At 47.9% G+C, this 19,777-nt stretch overlaps 1 protein-coding gene across 1 annotated transcript; it reads right to left on the reverse strand.

Moving 5' to 3' along the window:
• Positions 1–1,707: 1,707 nt before the first annotated feature.
• LOC119219839 (sodium/potassium-transporting ATPase subunit alpha-1) lies at positions 1,708–13,060 on the reverse strand. The gene is made up of 23 exons (XM_037475270.2): positions 12,861–13,060; positions 12,403–12,513; positions 9,763–9,822; positions 8,591–8,692; positions 8,349–8,450; positions 8,151–8,264; positions 7,925–8,059; positions 7,699–7,816; positions 7,317–7,585; positions 6,919–7,227; positions 6,370–6,504; positions 5,943–6,135; positions 5,677–5,852; positions 5,459–5,595; positions 4,973–5,123; positions 4,704–4,872; positions 4,444–4,598; positions 4,225–4,348; positions 3,991–4,136; positions 3,772–3,902; positions 3,464–3,565; positions 2,771–2,862; positions 1,708–1,892 (listed from the first exon to the last, which is right to left on the reverse strand). The coding sequence occupies exons 1-23, from the start codon at positions 12,870–12,872 to the stop codon at positions 1,864–1,866; spliced, it is 3,072 nt and encodes a 1,023-aa protein (XP_037331167.2). The 5' UTR covers positions 12,873–13,060; the 3' UTR covers positions 1,708–1,863.
• Positions 13,061–19,777: the final 6,717 nt, after the last annotated feature.

Here is a 19,777-nt window from a genome sequence, read left to right on the forward strand (position 1 = left end):
CTCCTAAACCCTTTTATCCCACAACACAAGAGATTTGGTCTTTATTCATCTCTGGATTTACGCCTGGAATCAGAAAAAAAAACCAGCGACTTGTTGTTGTCTGCACAGGAGAGCAGGAGGACTCACCTGCATCAAGGGAGACCTCCATCTGAGCTTTTCCAAGAAAACAGGTGAGAAGAAACCCACTTTTCTAGCTGCTTAAACGTCCGCCATTGCTCTACTCTCTGCAGCTGTGAAAGCGATGAAGAGGGCTCAGCCTGCGTGAGTCCACTTTTGGAGTGCTATTACGACGACCGTGTCACTCAGTGAGTACTGTGATGGAGCCCAGTCAGTGGGCCTCGGATTTCACCCAGAGGATCTTCTCCATCTCCAGCTACGTGATGCAAATTAAAAAAACAAAACAATGCACAGAACAAACAAAACCATGAGTAGACAAACCAATTCACAGGCGGACTTGTGCAGGGGTGTGTGAGAGTACACTCAGACACACACACACACACACACATGCATTCACATCCGTGTGTGTGTGTGTGTGTGTGTGTGTCGGTGTGGCCATAGCTGCTCTATAAATAGCCCAGATTTTATTTAGATGCTGGAGAGGAAGAGGGTGAGAGAGTTGCCATAGCAACAGGCACGTTCAGGGGCCCTGATGGTATGATAACTGTGTGTGTGTGCCCCACCCCCCAAAATCATCTCAACCGAGCTGTGTTATTGACATGACAACTGAGTAGAGAAATAATAACAAAGCATCCCCTCACAACAACGTATAAATTCTAATAGGATGATCAATTCCACGCCTTGAACGCCGCCGACATCAATAACCTCTCTTCTCTCTTCCCCTATCCGTCGTCACATCCAATCGCTGTCACCTCCTGCCGAGCTAGCTCTCCTTGTGCCTCCACATCCCTCCGGCCCCCCTTTGAGCCTTCGCTGGAGGAGGAAATCAGCCGTGAGTCGGCAGCGACCACCGGCGCCCCGCGGCCCCCCCTTCACGGGCCTGAAGGGGGCAGTTTGCACGATGCTCTCTGCTTTCTTTCTGCCTACGAGCTCAAGTGATTTTCTGAGTGCTGTATGAAACGTGCCATCTGTGAGCAGGTTGGCATGACGATAGCGTGAACACACACACACACACATACAGAAGGGTTGAGGGGGGCAGGGGGGGGGGGGGGGGGGGGGTGTGTTCGTAATGACCAAGGTAAACACAAAGTAGATTGCATTAGAGTGGTCTCAGTTCATTTTCATTGAGGGCCTGTTTGCATTAGCAACCTATCGCAAACGCCACTGTGGCAGACATTAGAGATAACGGACACACACACACACAAACACACACACACACATCGGCATGGTAAAGATAAGGTTGTGGGAAAATAAGTAGCAGATAACACTGATTGGTCAATCAACAGAAAGCTGACTTGTTTTCATTGTGATAAACAGTCACAAGAATGAACACTAAAGGCCACATTTGATTAAATTTGACCCTTTTAGGTATCGTATGTGTGCTGCATGTGAGCTCTGTGAAGTGTGAGTGACTCTCTTCACCGTGAAGTTTAGGAAGTGTTGAGGTGGATCCCCTCCGGACCGCACTCACTGGTACGGTGCGGTATCTACTGAACCTTGAAGCAACATCATGCGTCTGATCTCTGAAAAGAGGTTTTTAGCCTCCACCGGTCGGAGACGCAGCAAAAGAAAACACATCAGATTCCCAACTAGCATCAATGTACAATAGTACGGAAATGTTTTATTGTGAAGGACATATACATCAAAATATTCTTATTTCATCCATGCTTTGTGTTTTAGGCGACACATCAGACCAATATGTAACATGGCAGTAAAACAACGATGGAACACTGACTGTGTGTTGCCTCAGTAGTATGTTTCCATCTCCACCCAACCTATAAAAACCAAAAGAGACAGAGTTAGGGACCTCACACTTTCACCTGGCTGTCTTTCACAGTCAAATAAAAAAGGGGGGGGGAGGGCATCAGGTGACATCACACCTCGAGTTGACTGACAGTGACTGATCAGGGAGAGAGAGCGGGACACGGGGGGCTGCTCATGATGACGACGTTGTCCTTAAGGCCTCACATGTGACTAAATATGACTCTGTCAAACTACGGAAGGAACTGCAGTTTGTGTTACGCACAAGTCGGGTTTCAAAAGTAATCTGGAGGAGCGCTAGCTTAGGGCGGCGTACATGGTGCAAAGGTCTCTTTCTAGACAGTTTGTGGAACCCTTATATGAATCCTCAGCATGCAAACTATGTGTGTTGGTCTGTGGCACATTATTCACTGGGACGTCCACTGATCTGTGCTGTGGGGCTCAGCAGAGCCACAGCTGCATCAGTCAGCCCTGCACGCAGGTCCTGCTCAGCTGTGTGGGTGGAGCGGGGCATGGACTCTGGCAGGGTTGAGGGGGGGGGGATTCCCACTGGGTCTCGCCATCTGCCACAGTTCACTGGTCTGTGTGAAGCCAGGAATAACGGACACGTGCACTGGAATCGGCGCGGGGGCATCCTCACAAAGCCGTGCTGTTAAAACCGCTCTCTGAACTACTGCACGTCAGACTGACGGACCTCACGGAACACGTCCCCCTCGGGGGGAGGAGAGGAATCGTTTCATCATGTTCACTCTCCGATGAAGTCTGGTGGTCGGTGTTTTTGTGTTTCACATTGGTATCTTGGTCAATTTGAAATAATACAATTACACTGAACACTGAAAATATCGTCTTATGGTAAAATAGCTGTTTTCAGCACATTATGTAAAGGTCTTACCCCCTGGGTTGCGTCTGAGGATGTATCTTCTGCCTTCATCGTACAGGAAGATGAGGAGGGAGTAGGGGAAGGCACAGAACCACCAACATGGCCTAAGGTGGGACACAGATGTGATGTTTAATTGATTTAATATTTTCTGTAAATACTGTACATCTTGGACTATTCTTGGCAATTCATTTCCATATCAGGATGAAAATTAGAAAATAAAAACAGAAACAAAAACGCAGACCAGAGATGATAAAACAAATGGAGACAGGTAGACAAAGATTGGGAGAATAGACTGAAGGAGAGGACACGGTGGGTGGGAGGGTGAGTTTGAAGAGACAGACACAAATAAGATGAAGAGTTGGCAACAAAGAAAAGAAGCTGGAGGAAGACGCAGGGGAATAATGAGAAGAAGGAGATGAGGAGACTTCAGCTAATGACCCCTTCGGCTTCCAAAGTGACTCATAAGGACATTACTTCTGCTTCATTCTGCCTCCTGAGGGGGAATCACTGGTGACACTAAGTACTAGATACGTAATGCACACTTTAGAAAAACCATGTCAAAGCACCGCCTGATCGCAAGGAGCTTCTGGGACGTAAAGTAAATGAACAGAAAATGTCATGGCTTAACGAGTTAAAAAGGGTTATCAAAGTTTACATGAAAACATAAAACAGAAGTGTGATTGTCTGAGTGCATGTTTTACTCACTTAAGAGGGTACATTCTGAGGGCAATGTCCATGCCTGGACAATATGACAGGAAAGCAGCCAGAGCTGTCTCCTCAAACAGTCCAAAGATGAGGATACGGTTCCTGTGGGAGCAAAGAGTCCACACTGTTGGACCTAGAAGGTTCTATACAGTCTCATGAGGCTATTAAGCCATTCAATAATAAAAAATAAATGACTCTCAGATCATTTAGTGCTTTGTTATTCTCATCACAAGGAAACGTCTAAAGAACTCACTACATTTAGACTGCAGGGACAGAGTCTAAACAGTCACACAGTACAAAGTACGTACTTCATTCCCTGTTGCAGGATGGAGTTCCTCCTGGTCTTACAGATGATCAGATCGGCCCATTGGACGACCACGATACTGGCGAAGAAAGCTGTGTGACATGTGAACTCTACGATCTTTCTGCGCTCGTACGTCTGCAGGATGGAGACGGAGACAGAGATTAGAACGAGTCCCCCTCTGTCCTCACATCGGATGGGAGTTACAAACACGGCGGGGACTCACCCACTGCTGCCCGTAGCTGTCCTCCAGGTCGTTGACCATTTTGTCGTCCCACAGCACCCTGATCCCCAGCAGGTCCATGGGGAGGAAACCGTTTTCAGCCAAGATCACAAAGTACGTGAAGAAGCCGGCGACGGCCTGCATCATTCCTAAAAGAGAAGAAGCACTTTGATGGATCTGTTTCAGGTGCAACGTTAACCAATGATTCACCACACAACAGCACTCATTCACGCTTACCGATCTGTCCGTAGGCGATGCTGATGAGCCTCTCGTTCACCAGCTTGTCTGTTTTGGGGTTTCTGGGCTGCCTCTTCATGATGTCACTCTCTGCTTCTTCATAAGCCAGGGAGATGGCGGGGACCTGGGAGACGACGAGTAAATAGAAAACAGGTCTGTTAAGTATTTTTGTTCGGTTTGTCGTGCAAAGATAAAAGAAAAGGTGTGTTATTGCGTCACCATGTCAGTTCCCAGGTCAATGCAGAGGATGGTGACGGTTCCCAGGGGCAGGGGGATGTTGGCGATGATGAAGAGGAGGAAGGGGGAAATCTCGGGGATGTTACTGGTCAGCGTGTAGGCGATGGACTTCTTCAAGTTGTCAAAGATCAGACGTCCTGAAAAAGGGATTCAAAAGTGAGCGTGGTGAGCAGGAGAATCAAGCGCTCACACCGTAATTCCACATTTCTGCAGGTTTTAGGAGCCCCGGTGTCATGTCTCACCTTCTTCCACCCCGGTCACGATGGAGGCAAAGTTGTCGTCCAGCAGGATCATGTCGGCGGCCTGCTTGGAGACGTCAGATCCAGCGATGCCCATAGCGACGCCGATGTCGGCCTTCTTCAGAGCGGGAGAGTCGTTCACGCCGTCGCCCGTCACGGCCACGATGGCTCCCTGCGGAGACGGAGGAGAGGCGCCGTGAGGTTTGACAACAACGATGTAGGAAAAACAGACATCACCGACGTGTTGGCTTCTTAAAGTCTGTGGCGCTCACCTGTCTCTGGCAGCCCTCCACAATGATCAGTTTCTGCTGCGGGGAGGTTCTGGCGAAGACGATTTCAGTGTGGTACTTGAGAACGTCGTCCAGCAGCTCGGGAGTCATTTCCTTCAGCTCACCACCGTGGACGACACAGGCCTTGGCATCCCTGGGGAGTAGATCACAGCGGCATTAGGACGACACTTGTAAGCCCACATCCTGGATCTGTGAGGGAAGCTGAGAATGGGCTACAGGAACATCATGAAACAAGACTTCTTGTGATCAAATTATTGCACCATTAGCAAAAAGCTCTTTAAGTTCAGACCTTCAGACTGTTTCAGTAATGGCTTTCATATTTTAATAAACGTTGTTCTGAGAGGATTCCTTTTTCTCCTTCACAAACAGCCTGAGCATGTTTGGTCTCTTTTTTTCATGTACGCGTTTAGGGAGGATGAAGAAAATCGGCTCGCTATGAGACTCACACAACTCAGAACAAAGACTAACCTGGGGTTGACCTCTGACACCGGTACATTCAGGCGGGCGGCGATGTCTTCAACCGTCTCGTTGCCTTCAGAGATGATGCCCACGCCCTTAGCGATAGCCTTGGCTGTGATCGGGTGGTCCCCTGTCACCATGATAACCTGAAGGAGAAAACGAGTATCAGCACAGGATGTTTTTGGCCTGGAAGTGACTTGAAGTGCTGCACAAATGAAAAGACTCGCCTTGATTCCGGCGCTCCTGCATTTGCCGACGGCGTCGGGCACAGCAGCACGAGGGGGGTCGATCATGGACATGAGGCCGATGAAGCAAAGGTTCTCAGTGGGGAAGTTCACCTCCTCCGTGTCGTAAGCAAAGTTCTCTGGGAACTGGTCGTCGGGCAGGTTGAAGTGGCAGAAACCTGAGCGAGAAGAGAAGAAAATGCTTCAAGTGTCACTTTTTATTCTATTTTATTCCATCGTGAAGATGGGAGGATGTTGCGGCGTCGTACCCAGCACTCTCTCTCCAAGTCCTCCCAGCTCCACGTAGGCGTTCTGGAAGGCGTCTTTCAGCTCGTCGTCCAGAGGCTGCTCTTTGCCCTGCAGCATGATGGTGGAGCAGCGGTCCAGGATCCTCTCTGGGGCGCCTTTCATCACCAGCAGCTGCTTGGTCTCTCCCGGAGTCGCGTTCTTGTGGACGGAGAGCTGTGGGACAAGAGGAAGGATTTTAAACCCCAAATCACGCTGGAGACCATTTCTCAAAAACTGGTAGATGGAGATCTCAACCCAAACACTAGAGGGCGCATGTCAACGTTGTCCTCTGTTACCACTATGTATGGTCTCACAATAGCTTTGCAACGTTTTTGGGCTGCAGGACTTCTGCAGGACTTCACAAGTTGAAGAAAACATGGAGGCTGTGGGAAACTGCGGGTTGTTTACCTGATATTTGTTGGTGGAGTTGAAGGGGATCTCTGCAAGCTTTTCGTATTTGTCTCTCATGTTGCCGACGGGTCCACAGCAGAGCTCGATGCACTTGAGCAGGGCGGCTTCTGAGGCGTCACCGGCCACGTCTCTCTGTGGAAGGACAAAGAGTTAGATCGCACGACGTTAGATCACATGACAAAGACCAACGTCGTTTGTGATTAACACATTACGATATATATCATAGGGCCGGATTTCCATGGGTTTATAAACTATAACAATGTCCACAAGGAAAGAGCAGGTGGATAAAACCTAAACTCTAATTAATTAATTCCAAAAACAGACGTACATGATTAAATCAATGTGTCTGTCTGGCTTTATATTCCTCAAAGACCTATAATTATGTTGATTGGTTTTAATAAAGATTTGTGCTGCAGTCTGCCAGCATTTTATTTTCCAAAAGGCTTCTTGCCAAGATTCTGCTTTGTGCTTGTGTACGAAAAGTGGTGAAACACCCAAAGCCAGAGGTATCTTCCTCCACTGGTAAAATATTTGGACTCTCTTCACCTTCAGAATGGGGACGTTGGACTGCTCTGCCAGGAACACGGCGCGGTTGCACAGCCCGGCGATTCGGGCCAGAGCGTTCCAGGTGGCAGAGCTCCTGTCGAAGGAGGCGCCGCTCTGGTTCTCCGTGGTGTCGGCCTCGTGGATCTGGTTGTCGAACCACATGTGGGCCACGGTCATCCTGTTCTGGGTCAGGGTGCCGGTCTTGTCGGAGCAGATGGTGGAGGTGGAGCCCAGAGTCTCCACAGCTTCCAAGTTCTTCACCAGGCAGTTCTTCTTGGCCATGCGCTTGGCGGTCAGGGTCAGACACACCTGGAGACAGAAAATAAGCGTCTCAGTCTTTGAATCTACTGACGATGACACTCTGCACTAAGGGGGAGGAGTGGGGGGGGATAACTCACGGTGACGGTAGCCAGGAGACCTTCTGGCACGTTGGCCACGATGATGCCGATGAGGAAGATGACGGCCTCCAGCCAGCCGTACCCGAGGATGAGCGAGAGGACGAAGAAGGAAACACCGAGGAAGACGGCCACGCCCGTGATGATGTGGATGAAGTGCTCGATCTCCTTGGCGATGGGAGTTTTGCCGCCATCCAGACTGGACGCCAGGGTGGCGATGCGGCCCATGACGGTGTGGTCTCCGGTGTTGATGACGACTCCTCTGGCGGTACCTGGGGAGAGCAACCGGTCGTCTCCATGAATAGCCCTTCACAAGCTGCATTTTTAATCAAATTTAATCTCTACACAATGGACCCTTTTGTGTCAAGTCTTTGTTATTATCTACCTTCAACACAGTTGGTGGAGAAGAAAGCGATGTTCCTGGTCTCCAGCGGGTTGTCGTTGGAGAAGTCAGGGGTACGAGTCTGAGGCTCAGATTCACCAGTCAGAGAGGAGTTGTCCACCTGAGGCAGAGAGAAGTAGAGCAAGAATGAAACACCAGAGAAGTGAGAGGGACGTGATTATGATCTATTTAATATCTTTAGTGCTCCAACAGCCTTTGAGGTACGGACCTTGCAGCCACTAGCAGAGACAATCCGCAGATCCGCAGGGATCCGGTCTCCACCTTTCACCTCCACCAAATCCCCTATCACCACCTCCTCAGCGTTGATGCTCTTCTTCTCGCCGTCACGAAGGACCAGAGCTTGCTACGAGACCACGGGGGGAAATGTATCTTTATATCGTTAATTTCAGGATAAAATGATTACGCTGTTTTTAATGTAGCAAGCAGGAACTCACCTGTGGGACCAGGTTCTTGAAGGAGTCCATGATCTTGGAGCTCTTGGCCTCTTGGTAGTAGGAGAAACAGCCGGTGATGATAACGACAGCAGAAAGCACGACGCCCAGGTACAACTGAGGAGGGGAGAGACGACTCGGGTCAGTTGATCTTTGTGCTTGTAACCTCTTTATCTTTTATCTCAAGCAAAGAGCCCTCACGTTATCGTTGGCCGGTTCGTCTTCTGAGGCCGCCTGGATACCGTAAGCCAGGAAGCAGAGGAGGGCGCCAATCCACAGCAGCATGGAGAAGCCACCAAACAGCTGGAGAACAACCACAACACAACACGCAAGCCTCAAGATTACATACACATACATACACAGCTTTCTCAGTCAATTTACATCCCGGCATTTGAGTATGAAAAACAGGTGTCTGGCCCTCCTGGCTGAAGAGGAGCCTTTACCTGTTTACAGAACTTGACCCATTCAGGCGTCGTGGGGGGAGGCGTGAGGGCGTTTGGGCCGTCTCTGGCCAGGATCTCTTTTGCTCTGGAGTTGGAAAGACCCTTAAAAGAGACATAAAAAAGGCTTGAGTTTGTGTGTGTGAGGTGTGTCGGCGTTGACTGAGGAACGTTGGCGCCTCAAAACCTGAGAGTCCTGTTCTTTGCTCTGCTGCTCTACATCTCAGTGACATGGACGAGTCAGAGGCCTGTTTCAACTGTTTTATTTGCTCAACACTCTTAAGGAGATTGTGAGATGTATGTTCCTGGTGGAGGATTAAAGGTTCAAACAAACATCAGCGACCACATCCGCAGGAGGAAATATCTCAGTAATCTTACAATTACTGCTTCCTCTTTGCTTACTTCTGAGTAATTAGAGAGCAGAACGTGCAGCTAGGCCTCATTCACAGCTCATGATATGGAAAGTAGGGTCACTCAACAATCAACAACTCTGCTATTACTGAGCGTTTGTGCGTTTGTGCATGTGTAAAAAAGGTGCTGCTCGTCTAAAAGGCAGCTTTCGGTCAGACGCCATAGACATGATCTGTGATTAGCACACGCTTAAGAGATTTGAAGGTTTTCTTTCCTCATCACAAACACGTCAGCACACCAGTGCTCCTTTAGCTTGATGTGACCCGCGTGTAGTTCTCTCGAGGCCTGCGGTCAGTGTCGTGCATTTGTGTTCGCCTCATATTTTCTGCAATAATCCCGACCCACAATGCCGTTGTGTTTTAGTGGAGCGATGCTAACATCCGGGGTGGCGCTCTATAAGAAACGGTGTTCCTAGGTGAATCAAGTCTTTGTTGCGGGTCAAACTCAAACAGATCAGATTTCAGAGGATAATCAGCACCAGTGGAGCATTTGGGCTCTACTGGGTTATGTATGTCTGGTGCTCTGCTGCCATGCAGGGTTTGATTTGTCAGTATTGTCCATTGTATAAAACCCATCCTCATGAACACACACCACTGAGATCGAGGGATTTGTTTGAACTGTCCCGTTAAAATGTGGGTTTGTGCTTTGAGCTCAGCTCTCACCGTGAGATCTTACCGCTGGCCTTTATCTGCATCACATGCGGCTCACACACACACACACACACACACATTCTGTGACAAATAAACCATCAGACACGCACTCACCCTGGATAGGTCGGTGCCATACTTTCTGTGGAGTTCGTCCAAGGTTAACTTGTGATCATCCTATGGAAAGAGAGAGAGAGATTCAGAGTGGTTTGCTAAAACCCCCGTGATTTAAAACCCGCAGACGTTATCTGAGGATCTGAGGATTAAACAATGTGCTGTCAGGCCTACAGAGGGACACGGGCAACATACAGATGACAAGGCGAAATCTGTTGAGGATTAGTCAGAGCGCTGGTGATTGAAAACCCGCAATCAAACGTTGGGACTCTTTGCCGGTGTTTGCTCACGTGTTGACATCACAGCCACTTCAGAAAAGACTTGTTCTGTGACAGGTATCGACTGTCCATAGAGTCCATTGTATCCATGCAGGAGCACAATCTGCCTTGTTTTTACAATGAGGAGAAAATGAAAATAACAGCAGATCTACGGATGAACAACCAGCGAATCGCCCACACTGTTTGTTCAATGCTGCCCACAGCGAGAGAAAGAAAATCCTTGTGACCCCCACCGTACATTGTGATCTTCAGTGAATGAAAGATCCGCAGTGAAGACGCCGCCTGCTTTACTCACATAAGTGACACATTCTTGTAGTGGCTGAAATGTTTTGGGGGGATTTTCCCCTTCAGTAAGCAGCCTCTCAGTGAATACTTTTGCATGAAATAAAATCGTTATATGAATGAAAATGTTAAATGTCACTCATTCACTCACGATTTAACTTTGTTCCATGAATGACGTTTGTCTAAAAGCAGACTTTTCCTTTTACGATGTGCACATTTCCAAATGTTCACTGCACTGAGGCCCACAGCATTAACCTCTTAAAGTATAATGGCAACTCGCACTCAATTGTGTCGTCCTATATGAGTAATCTAAGAGTCTTTCTACATTCTCACTAAAGAGCCAGCGTCTGATGAGCAGAGCAAAGGGCTCCATGCAGAACGTCTTCTGAAGCCCGGGGGGAATTCCTCTCCTGGCTTTGACACAAACACACACAGGTACTGAAACAATGACTGGACTGACAAACACGCACGTGCGTGTACGACGTCCTACGGGCAGCAACTGATGTCCAACTCAAATTGCATACGGTTCTGTATTTGGCCTTTTCTGCTGGACTCATTTCTCTAGGATCACAGGCCACATTGTGCTGCTACGGGAATGTTGGACTTTGACGCCTTTGTTAATTGCGCAATGGTGCAAGCATGGAGGTGCAACAATGATTGACACGCCGGCTTCCTGGGCTCCTCAGAGAGGCACGTTAACACTTCTTATTGCTTTGCTACTACCCAATACGCAATTGTTCCCTGCGCCTCTCTCTTTGGGCAGAAGGTCGAATTTGAATCTTGGGGAGACACACTAAAGACAACACTTGCCGCTAATTTCAGTAAATGATAATTACAGGTCAAGGAGGTCACGGTGTACCGTTGCTATGGCATTGAGATGTCCTTCAGCGGCAGCAGACTTTGAGCTCTAGTTAAGACGCGCCGACAGCAATATTCATTAATATGTCACCGAGATGGGAATTTTATTACCTAATGACCTACAGTACTCTGTGGCCTGGTGGGTGACATTGTGCTGCTGCAGAAAGACCTGCTCCAACTAAACAATTAATTCTAAAACTGGCAACAAAGCACCACGTTCATATCGTTCATAACCTTTTGAGAAAGTTACTTTGGTTCAGCGATAAACTCACAGCAGCAATCGACCTTCACTTGATGACCTTGTGAAAGTCAAAGAGCAAAATGATGGAAAAGGATTATTATGGACGCATCAAATCAATGGCACAAGTTCGCTTGTGTCAAACTGAGGGCCTTGAGACGGACTTGACATCCGAATCTGCCTCTTTGTGAGCTGACCTTCTGAAGGACACTATCCTTCAACATAAGGGACGCTTTGTTTCCGGGTCGTTTGAGGACTGCCAGACAAGAGGAGACAACTTTAACACCTGTATTTTAACATGCCGTGGGTGGTTTGATGTCATTCACTTGGGGATGAACTTAATGCAAGAGGGCCTCGCTGACCTTGGGAGATGACCTCTGCCGGCTACAGAGACAAGTCAAGAAGAAAAACTGCTGACACAAGTGGAAATTGGACGACAGTTTGACACAGGAAACCCACCTAAACACCCAATGCAGGCTACTCAACTACTCTGTGCGTCCAGAGCAGCAGATTTGTGTCTGCATGAGAGAAAACACACTTCACATAATCTGAGAGTTTGAAAGCAACTCAGAATCAGATTAATTAGATGTTTACTGGGTTCACAGGTTCTGAGAAACGGGCTCTGACTGCCGTGGAAAACTAATCTAGATAATCATGACTTAGAAGTTAAGTATAGCTATGAACTCCTTAATAACATGTGACAGCACATGCAGGCGTGTAAGTAGCAATCTTTCTGCAGCGCGGGGCGGACAGCGACCTCTCATGTGACCAGCCGTGAGGTCAAAGCAGAGGTTAGTCTCGGGCCGCGAGCGTATCCCCGATGGCGGTGACTTACGGCAGAGCTGTCATTAAGCGCGAGGCGAACAATGTGCACCAAAGGACAATGGCTGTTAAGTTAAACAAGGTCTTCGCCTGTTCCTCCGGATTACAACACTGCTGAGAAGCAAATCATAGCCGCAGTGCCTTCACATCTGCTTGTGTACTCACCAGGTCAACTTCTTTCTTCAGGTCCTCCATATCCTTCTTCCCCTTCGCCTTCTTCGCTTTCTTGCTCCCTCCATCTGAGGTTGCCGCCAACTTGTACTCATCTTTTCCTCTCTGTGTTGAAGAAAGTGAAAGAAAGTGAGCCTCTGAACCACAGCGAGCACACGAGGGAAGCTTCCTCTTGGGCTGCACCAGCGCAGAGCGACGTCAACCTTGCTGTTCAAACATGCTGCCAAACGTGTGTTAATCATTGTTAGACGGGTTGAGAATGACTCACACAAATATCCCCAATTTGAAAAAAAAAAGACTGTGAACCAAAGGAAAGAGAAAGCATACAGTACAAAGTACTTGTCGAGCTTAACCAACAACGTGAAGAAAACCGAAAGACAAAAGCAGCTCAACCATAAGCTACAGGCTCTCAAAGGACTAGTCCAAAACATGTGACGAAGCTCAATACTTACCCCCAGTCCCATGGTCGCAACGCAAGTCTGAGAACACTCAATCCAATTGTCTTTTTAAATTGCAACTTTCCTACTCCGCCTCTTTCTCTCTCTCTCTCTCTCTCTCTCTCTCTCTCTCTCTCTCAGCCCGGAGTCTTCCGCACTCTCCAGAGCAGAGAAGATACGTTGCTTTGCATCACAACACTTTTATACCCACTGGTGGCTCACCTGAGAGGAGGAGCTCGATGGGGGGAGGGGGCCGGGAAGGGGTAAAACTGGACAGGTGAGTGGCGGCGTGGGGGAGGCAGGGGGTGTTTCCAGGGGAAAAGGCAGGCAGTGGTGGAGCAGGACTACAGGAGGAGAGGGGAGGGGTTGGTCTTGTAACACTTCCCTGTTTTGTTCTCACTGCTTCCGTTCCACTTTCCTCCCTCTCTCTCCCTCTCTCTCTCTCTCTCTCTCGTTCAGCCCCCACACGCCCCCTCCCCCTCTCTTTTCCATTTGCTTACATGCAACAGGTAGTTGGTTTGTAAAGCCAAATGCCTGCAGAGGGCATCGGGTTGGGGTCGCTTAGTTTACACTACAAACAGGGAGGAACGAAATGAAAGTACATACGTAGGTGATAGTGGAGAAATGAATGACGAGGGTTTTTTAGGTGAACGTCCCGTTCTGCAGGTGACTGAGTGCACAGAGATGAGCGATACGTTTGAATGACAAAGACCCAGAGAGAAAAAGGGCAAGAGGCTGATTAAAACTGACATGTTCCCAGGAGGACTTGGGAGAAAGGTTGAACGTAACCTCGTAGCAAGATAACAGGAGGAATGCAAAGGGAGGAATCCTTTAGCGCTCCCTCTTTCACTGTGGAGGTCAACGTGGCACCTTGTAATTGATCCAAAAGACCTTCCACCTCATTCAAAGTCAGACCCACACTGGAATGTCTCTCACAATGCGAGCGCATTGTGTTTAGGTAAAACACTGTTGGCTGAAGGGGATTAATACACGTTAATTATTCAAATAAATCCGTCTTGAGACCCAATAGCCTTTATGCGGGCTTCTGGTTCGGCTGCCACTGACTCAGGTAATGGATATTAATGCGTATTAATGCATTAACTGGTCGAGCGGAACCAAACTACTGGCAGCTGCAAGCGGTCGCTCCACCTCGGTGCTCTAAAGAGAAGCCATAAAGTTTGACTGGGAGGGTTTGGACTGAGTCACACGGAGCCTCGGGGCCTTTCCCCGTTGACCTTGAACAGACAAAGCCATTTCTCCACCGGTCATCAAGCCCGTACGGAGAAACCACACCGCAGGGAGAACTGCGCACGCGCAGACTGGCTCGGGAGACGCAGCGGACAAAGGGTTGACCCTTTATCCTCAGCTCGTGACCCTGAAGTCACTTAGAAAACCAAGAAGCGGCTTTCCTGTTCACTGCACCTCAGGAGGAGGGGGGGGGGGGGGGGGGGGGGGGGGGCTCGTTCTTGTCGGCAGCTGGACGTGTTTGTAGTAAACTTCCTACTGTTTATAGTCACTAGAATAGGCGGGGGGGTTTGCGTTATAATACAGAGACGAGGCCTCAGCGCCTCAGTCTGCAGTCCGTTGAATTCAATTTGTCCAAAATCCATTCAGAAGTGTAAGAGGGAGATGATGATGGCTGCAGGACAATGGACCGGGACCTGATTGAGGCGCGGCTTCTGGTGACGATTCAAATTTATCAGGGTGCTAAGTAACGGCCCCATCAAACGCATCCTTTCAGCACCTCGACCGCACCCCCCTCTCATTTACACACAGTCGTCGAGACTTTCTGTTTACACTTTCATCCGAGGGGCTTTTATTTGAGCTTGTCTTAAGTCTTTGGGAAATCGACCTCCCACGCAGCCGCCGTGTCTCCCCTGCATCCATAAAAGCAAAGGAGCAAACCCGAATCGAGCCCAACCTCAAAGGTTTTATGAGATCATTGGGGGTTCAAGCTCCAAAGTTGATGCAGTATACGTTCTTATTTAACCCCAAACAACGCTCTGACACACATAAACAGCTTGGGACGCAAAGGCCTAAACATGGCCTTTGGAATGTCATTGTAGTAGGAGTACAACGAGTACTGCTGATATTATCAGAGTAACTTGAAATAAAAGACCATATTAGTGGCAAATAACTGGCAGTACACTGGAAGTTAAATTAGAGGGTTGGTTCACTCAAATCCGAATAGGCATTTACGGACTTTACTCTCGTTGGATAAAGCCAACTCAGAAGTCATTTCAGACATCATTAGATCTGCGGAGGAGGTAAAAGTGTCCTTTTAACAAAGTGTAGGGCTTCAAAAAGTTATCAAACATTCTAAAATACTCACTCTGGCTACAGCGAGTGTCCCTTTGGCTTAAAGTGTATACGAGGCCTCGCTGTAAATGGTTCACCAGGCTGCTGGTTGCCCTTGTAGTATTCAAACTGTCTCAAACTTTGAACCGAGTGTGACGTAGAAGCATTTTAAAATGTGTAATAATCAAACCACATCAGACAGGAGCCGAGCACAGATCGACACAGAGAGGAGGAGACGCACATAGATACGGCACAAGAGCAGATTAGAGATGATTCCGACACCATCGACTGAGATTACCTGTACTCTGATACCAAGGAGCTGTCAAACATATGGATGGATGTTTACTTTATGCTCCACATGAATCGAGACGCTTTAGTAGTGCTCATAAAAAAACTGAAAACAAAGACTGGGTCTGACGTTGAACACCTCAACTGTGCTCTGATGGCCTTGAATCAAAGACAAGAGGACTGCTTAAGGATGATAGCAAACATTTGTAAAACAGCCATAAAGGTCCTCACCAATTGCCAAAATAGGAATACGGGTCTTTGTATACGTCTGTTGTATTCTTTTCTAGCCGTACCAAAAGTGGGCCGACGTCGGAAATAATGCAGCGCTTTTCATAACCATATACAGTAAACACTTGCTGCTGTGTTTCTTAGGACAATATCTGGTAAAACATGGTAATAAAGCAGAATGGAGAAGTACAAAAATACATCCAGTGTGACAACTGCATTTGACGAGCCAGTTTTGAGCAGTTCTTAAGGTGTGGGGGAATATAAAAGGGTCACAGTCTTTTTGATGCGTGCATGGGGTCCCCAGATATTTCTGTGAAACATTGCTCATGTATTTCTCTTAAATGTCTTTTTTTACTTTTACTTGACGGAGTCAGATTCGTCTCATCAACCAACTCGACAGTAGCAATCAACACGTTATATGCAGACTTTGTGCAGTCCTCGTTGAGGCCCCGTTGTCTCCATCCAGCAGCCTCACAAGGCGTCAACAACTCAAAATGGGACTTTTCTTCAACCTTCTGGATCTTGGCTCTCATCATTTAAATGACATCAAACAAGCCACGCAGTAAAGAATAAAGCCAACCATTTTCCGTGGTCATCATTAAAACCGTGCATCGGTGGAGAGCTCCGGGCAAGAGAGCGGCGAGGAAGCGAATCACAAATTCCAAACCCACCGCATCACAAGAGCTGCGTGCTTCTCGAGCCGCCAGCGCTCCCACGCCGCCCTGCCGCGTCGCCACAGCACAACGCAAGTTATTTCAACCAGGACACGATCAGAATTCAGGACCTTACAGAGACAGGAAGGTTTTCTGTGCGCTCTGTGGCGCTTCCTCCCCAGGAAACGTGGCCTCTACGGCGATTAGGCGTACCACTAGCAGTGCACATCCTGTAACCCCCCCTCCCCCGGTGCGCTGTCAATGCCCTCACAGCTTGTTTCTCTCATTCAGACTGCAAAGGGACCTACTTGCACTTCCATCCGTACAAATCTTGATTAACTGAAGGGGAAAGCAGCTCTTTCACTTGTGAATCTTTGGGGCCTTCCTCCAACATGATTTCACAGATACGTATGTGTGGCCTCACTTTGAATTGTGTGTTTTTCTTGTACCTCACAAACAGCTTTTATTAAAAGCAGTCAGGGCAGAGACGATGCACATCCATCACTGCTGGATGTCTCATTTTCTTGTTTTAGAAAATTCTGCGTTTAATGTTCCTGCATGCTGAAAACTTCCTGAATTGAATGTGGAAATCCACGATTCCACATTTTAATATTTGAAATAAATTATAACTTTAAAATATGTTCATAAAATGTAATAAAACTGTTCATTGGAAAAGTGAAGTGATACAAATTTGTTTAATAGAGTTCATCTACACAATTCAGAACAAGAGAATAAAACAACACATGTCATGTTGGTAGAGGGCGGTTAGGGGTCTTGCAATGTTCCTAAATCCTCAAAAACATCCCTCTGCTGGAGATAAAGCTTTAAAAAACACGCACATTGTGCGAGAGCAACTCCGTGTTAGTAGCTGTTGACACCTGCAATTCCCTCAGGATCTCCTCTCTGGGGCGCCCTGGTGTTATTGCCGGCTTAGTGCTTACAGTGACGATGTCGTCACCTCAGTATTAAGCACACCAAAAAACACAACACTAAAGGTTCCCATTGGTTTGAGAGCCGAGGAGCTTTAAGAACGCAGCTGCTCTGAAATCCCCCAAAAAAGAGACTTCACACACCTGCCCGAAATTCCTAATGCAGGGGTGTGAGTCGGGATCCAAGAGGCGTGGCGCCAGAAAGGAGTAAAGACGAGTTCCTACGAGGCTAAAGTCACAAAGTCTAACATGTCGCAGGAAAGTGACAACAGACGAGACAGTGGAAGCAGTGCATTCTGGGAACGTCCGGTGAGCCTCATGAGGAAAGCGAAAGCACAACAAGCTCTCCTCCTCTCCTCCATCCTTCAGGCTGCCAGAATTCAGTGGTTTTCATTTTCTATCTAATGTTGTCATTGTCATTGTAAAGAATATTACATCTTATAGAAGAAATCAGACCTCCACGTCGCTGACACATATCGACGTGTATTAGCAGACACTTTGCAGGAGACAACAAAGAAAGGTTTGGTTCACTTTCCTGCCGGATCACCTTCCTCATACGAGCGCCGATAGGTACACGGGGGGAGCGGGGAGAGGGGTTCGGGGGGGCGTGGGATCGAGCCATCGTTCATTTAGACCACACACAAAGCAAACCTGCACATCCCTCTGATCTGGCTGAGGATTACAGCTGCGATTAGAGGAATGAGAAAGTGAGTACCATTGTTCCAACGACTGCTCGGGTCATGTATCTAAAAACGGGAATCAAAGTAAAACAAGGAGCCAACTCTGATGATCTTGGAGAAGCTGCAGAAGGAGTATCACAATATCTTTCATTTGGTAAAATATCACCAGCTCTAAAGCTGGAAATATCCTAGAAGACTAGTATTTAAAAGGCTTGCAGATGTCTCATTGTGAAGGGATTCAAACAAACAGACCAATCATCTCTGCCCATAGTTCTCATAACGTCGCATTATTGACTTTCAGGAGAACAACCGTGTGAAACCATGTGTTTTTTTTGTGGCTTATCTTAAATCCAAGAATCCGTATGAAACTTCATGTAACAAGAACTCGTGGTCTTAAACGATCCAATGTATCACACCAATAGTTTTCCTAGCCTGGTATATTTGTCACTGTGCAGTGGAGAAGTAGAGCACACAGAACACTAGCGAAGCAGTGAATGAAAGGATAAAGCAGGAAAAGAGTGAGTGCAGGCGCTGCCAGCCTGGCTGAGCCCAAAGCCTGGCAACGGCAACAAAGGGCCAGTGTCCCCGCTCGCTCTGTGCCGCACACACCCACGCACAAATACTGTACTGTGTCCTCTGCACGCTGACCCCCCAATGGGAACATTTATTCAGTGATTTATTCGTGAAATCGGGAAACGAAAACAAAACAAAAACGAATGAAACGTTGTGAAGATCGTTCACCTCAGGTCAATGAGGTCGATGCGGGCGAAACGAGCTGAAATGACCATCGAATGTAGCAGGTTGTTCAGGGGTCATGAACTCACTCTCCTGATAAAGGAGACGCTGTTGCTTCATTGTCTGCAAATCTTTCTCCTGCTCCAAGACACTGTTATCGAAAGATCCACATCCACAGCCGAGCCGTGCAGTAAATTACCATCACGAATAAGCATCATGACTCCTTTTGGTTTCACCCACCAAAAGATAATGACACACAATGGTTCATTCAAAAGATTGTTTACACCTAAAAAAGGGTTCGGCCTGAAGTGGAAAACAAGCTGCAAATGTATTTTTCCAAGGTTCAGTGCTGAGGAAATTAGTGTTGTAGAAAGTTGGGAGAAGTGTAGTGTAGTAAAAATGTGATGTTGCAGCATGTTTACTAATCAACGAGTCATTTTCCTCCCCGTCAGCTCCCCTGCTCGTCAGTTGAATAAGAGCTGTGGTTCAATTGTTTGCCCTGACTGAGGCTTTCAGAATAAAAGCCCTGCGGCCGGGAACTGCCATTCCTCACCAAAGCCGCTTTCACTTCCCTGACAGATAGCAATAACAGGACCTCTGCTCACTAACAGGGTCAAAGGTCATCGAGCCGGTGGAAAGTTTTCAAAGAAGGGGGGGAAAAAAGAAGTTTATAGTTGACACAAATATAGATAAAGAGGTAAACGAGAGAGAGAGAGAGAGAAGTTTTTCCCGTCAAGTCCACACACACACACACACACACACACACACACAGATCTATAAAATGGATCTCACACAGTTTGGCAGTTCGGTTCGCTGCGTGTTGAGCGAATGACAAAGTAACTGTACTGTTTCCGGCGAGTTGTGTAAGTAAAGAGGAAGAGACGCACATCGGAGGAGGGGAAACAACAACTTTTGACTCGTTCTTCCACGCTCGCATCGCTGTGGGCAGCAGCTCCCTCGCCTCCACATTCACCTCCACCTCAGTGAGCAGAGGGGAAAGTCAAGGCGAGAGGGAGAGGAGGAGACAAGGAGACGAGGAAGAGGAGGAGTCCTCTCACATGACGCTAGTGGCTTGTCCTTGGGAAGGACACCGGCATCTCACAACAAACCCTTTCTTGTCT

This window comes from Pungitius pungitius, chromosome 3 (assembly GCF_949316345.1).
Source record: "Pungitius pungitius chromosome 3, fPunPun2.1, whole genome shotgun sequence".
Lineage (NCBI taxonomy): Eukaryota > Metazoa > Chordata > Actinopteri > Perciformes > Gasterosteidae > Pungitius > Pungitius pungitius.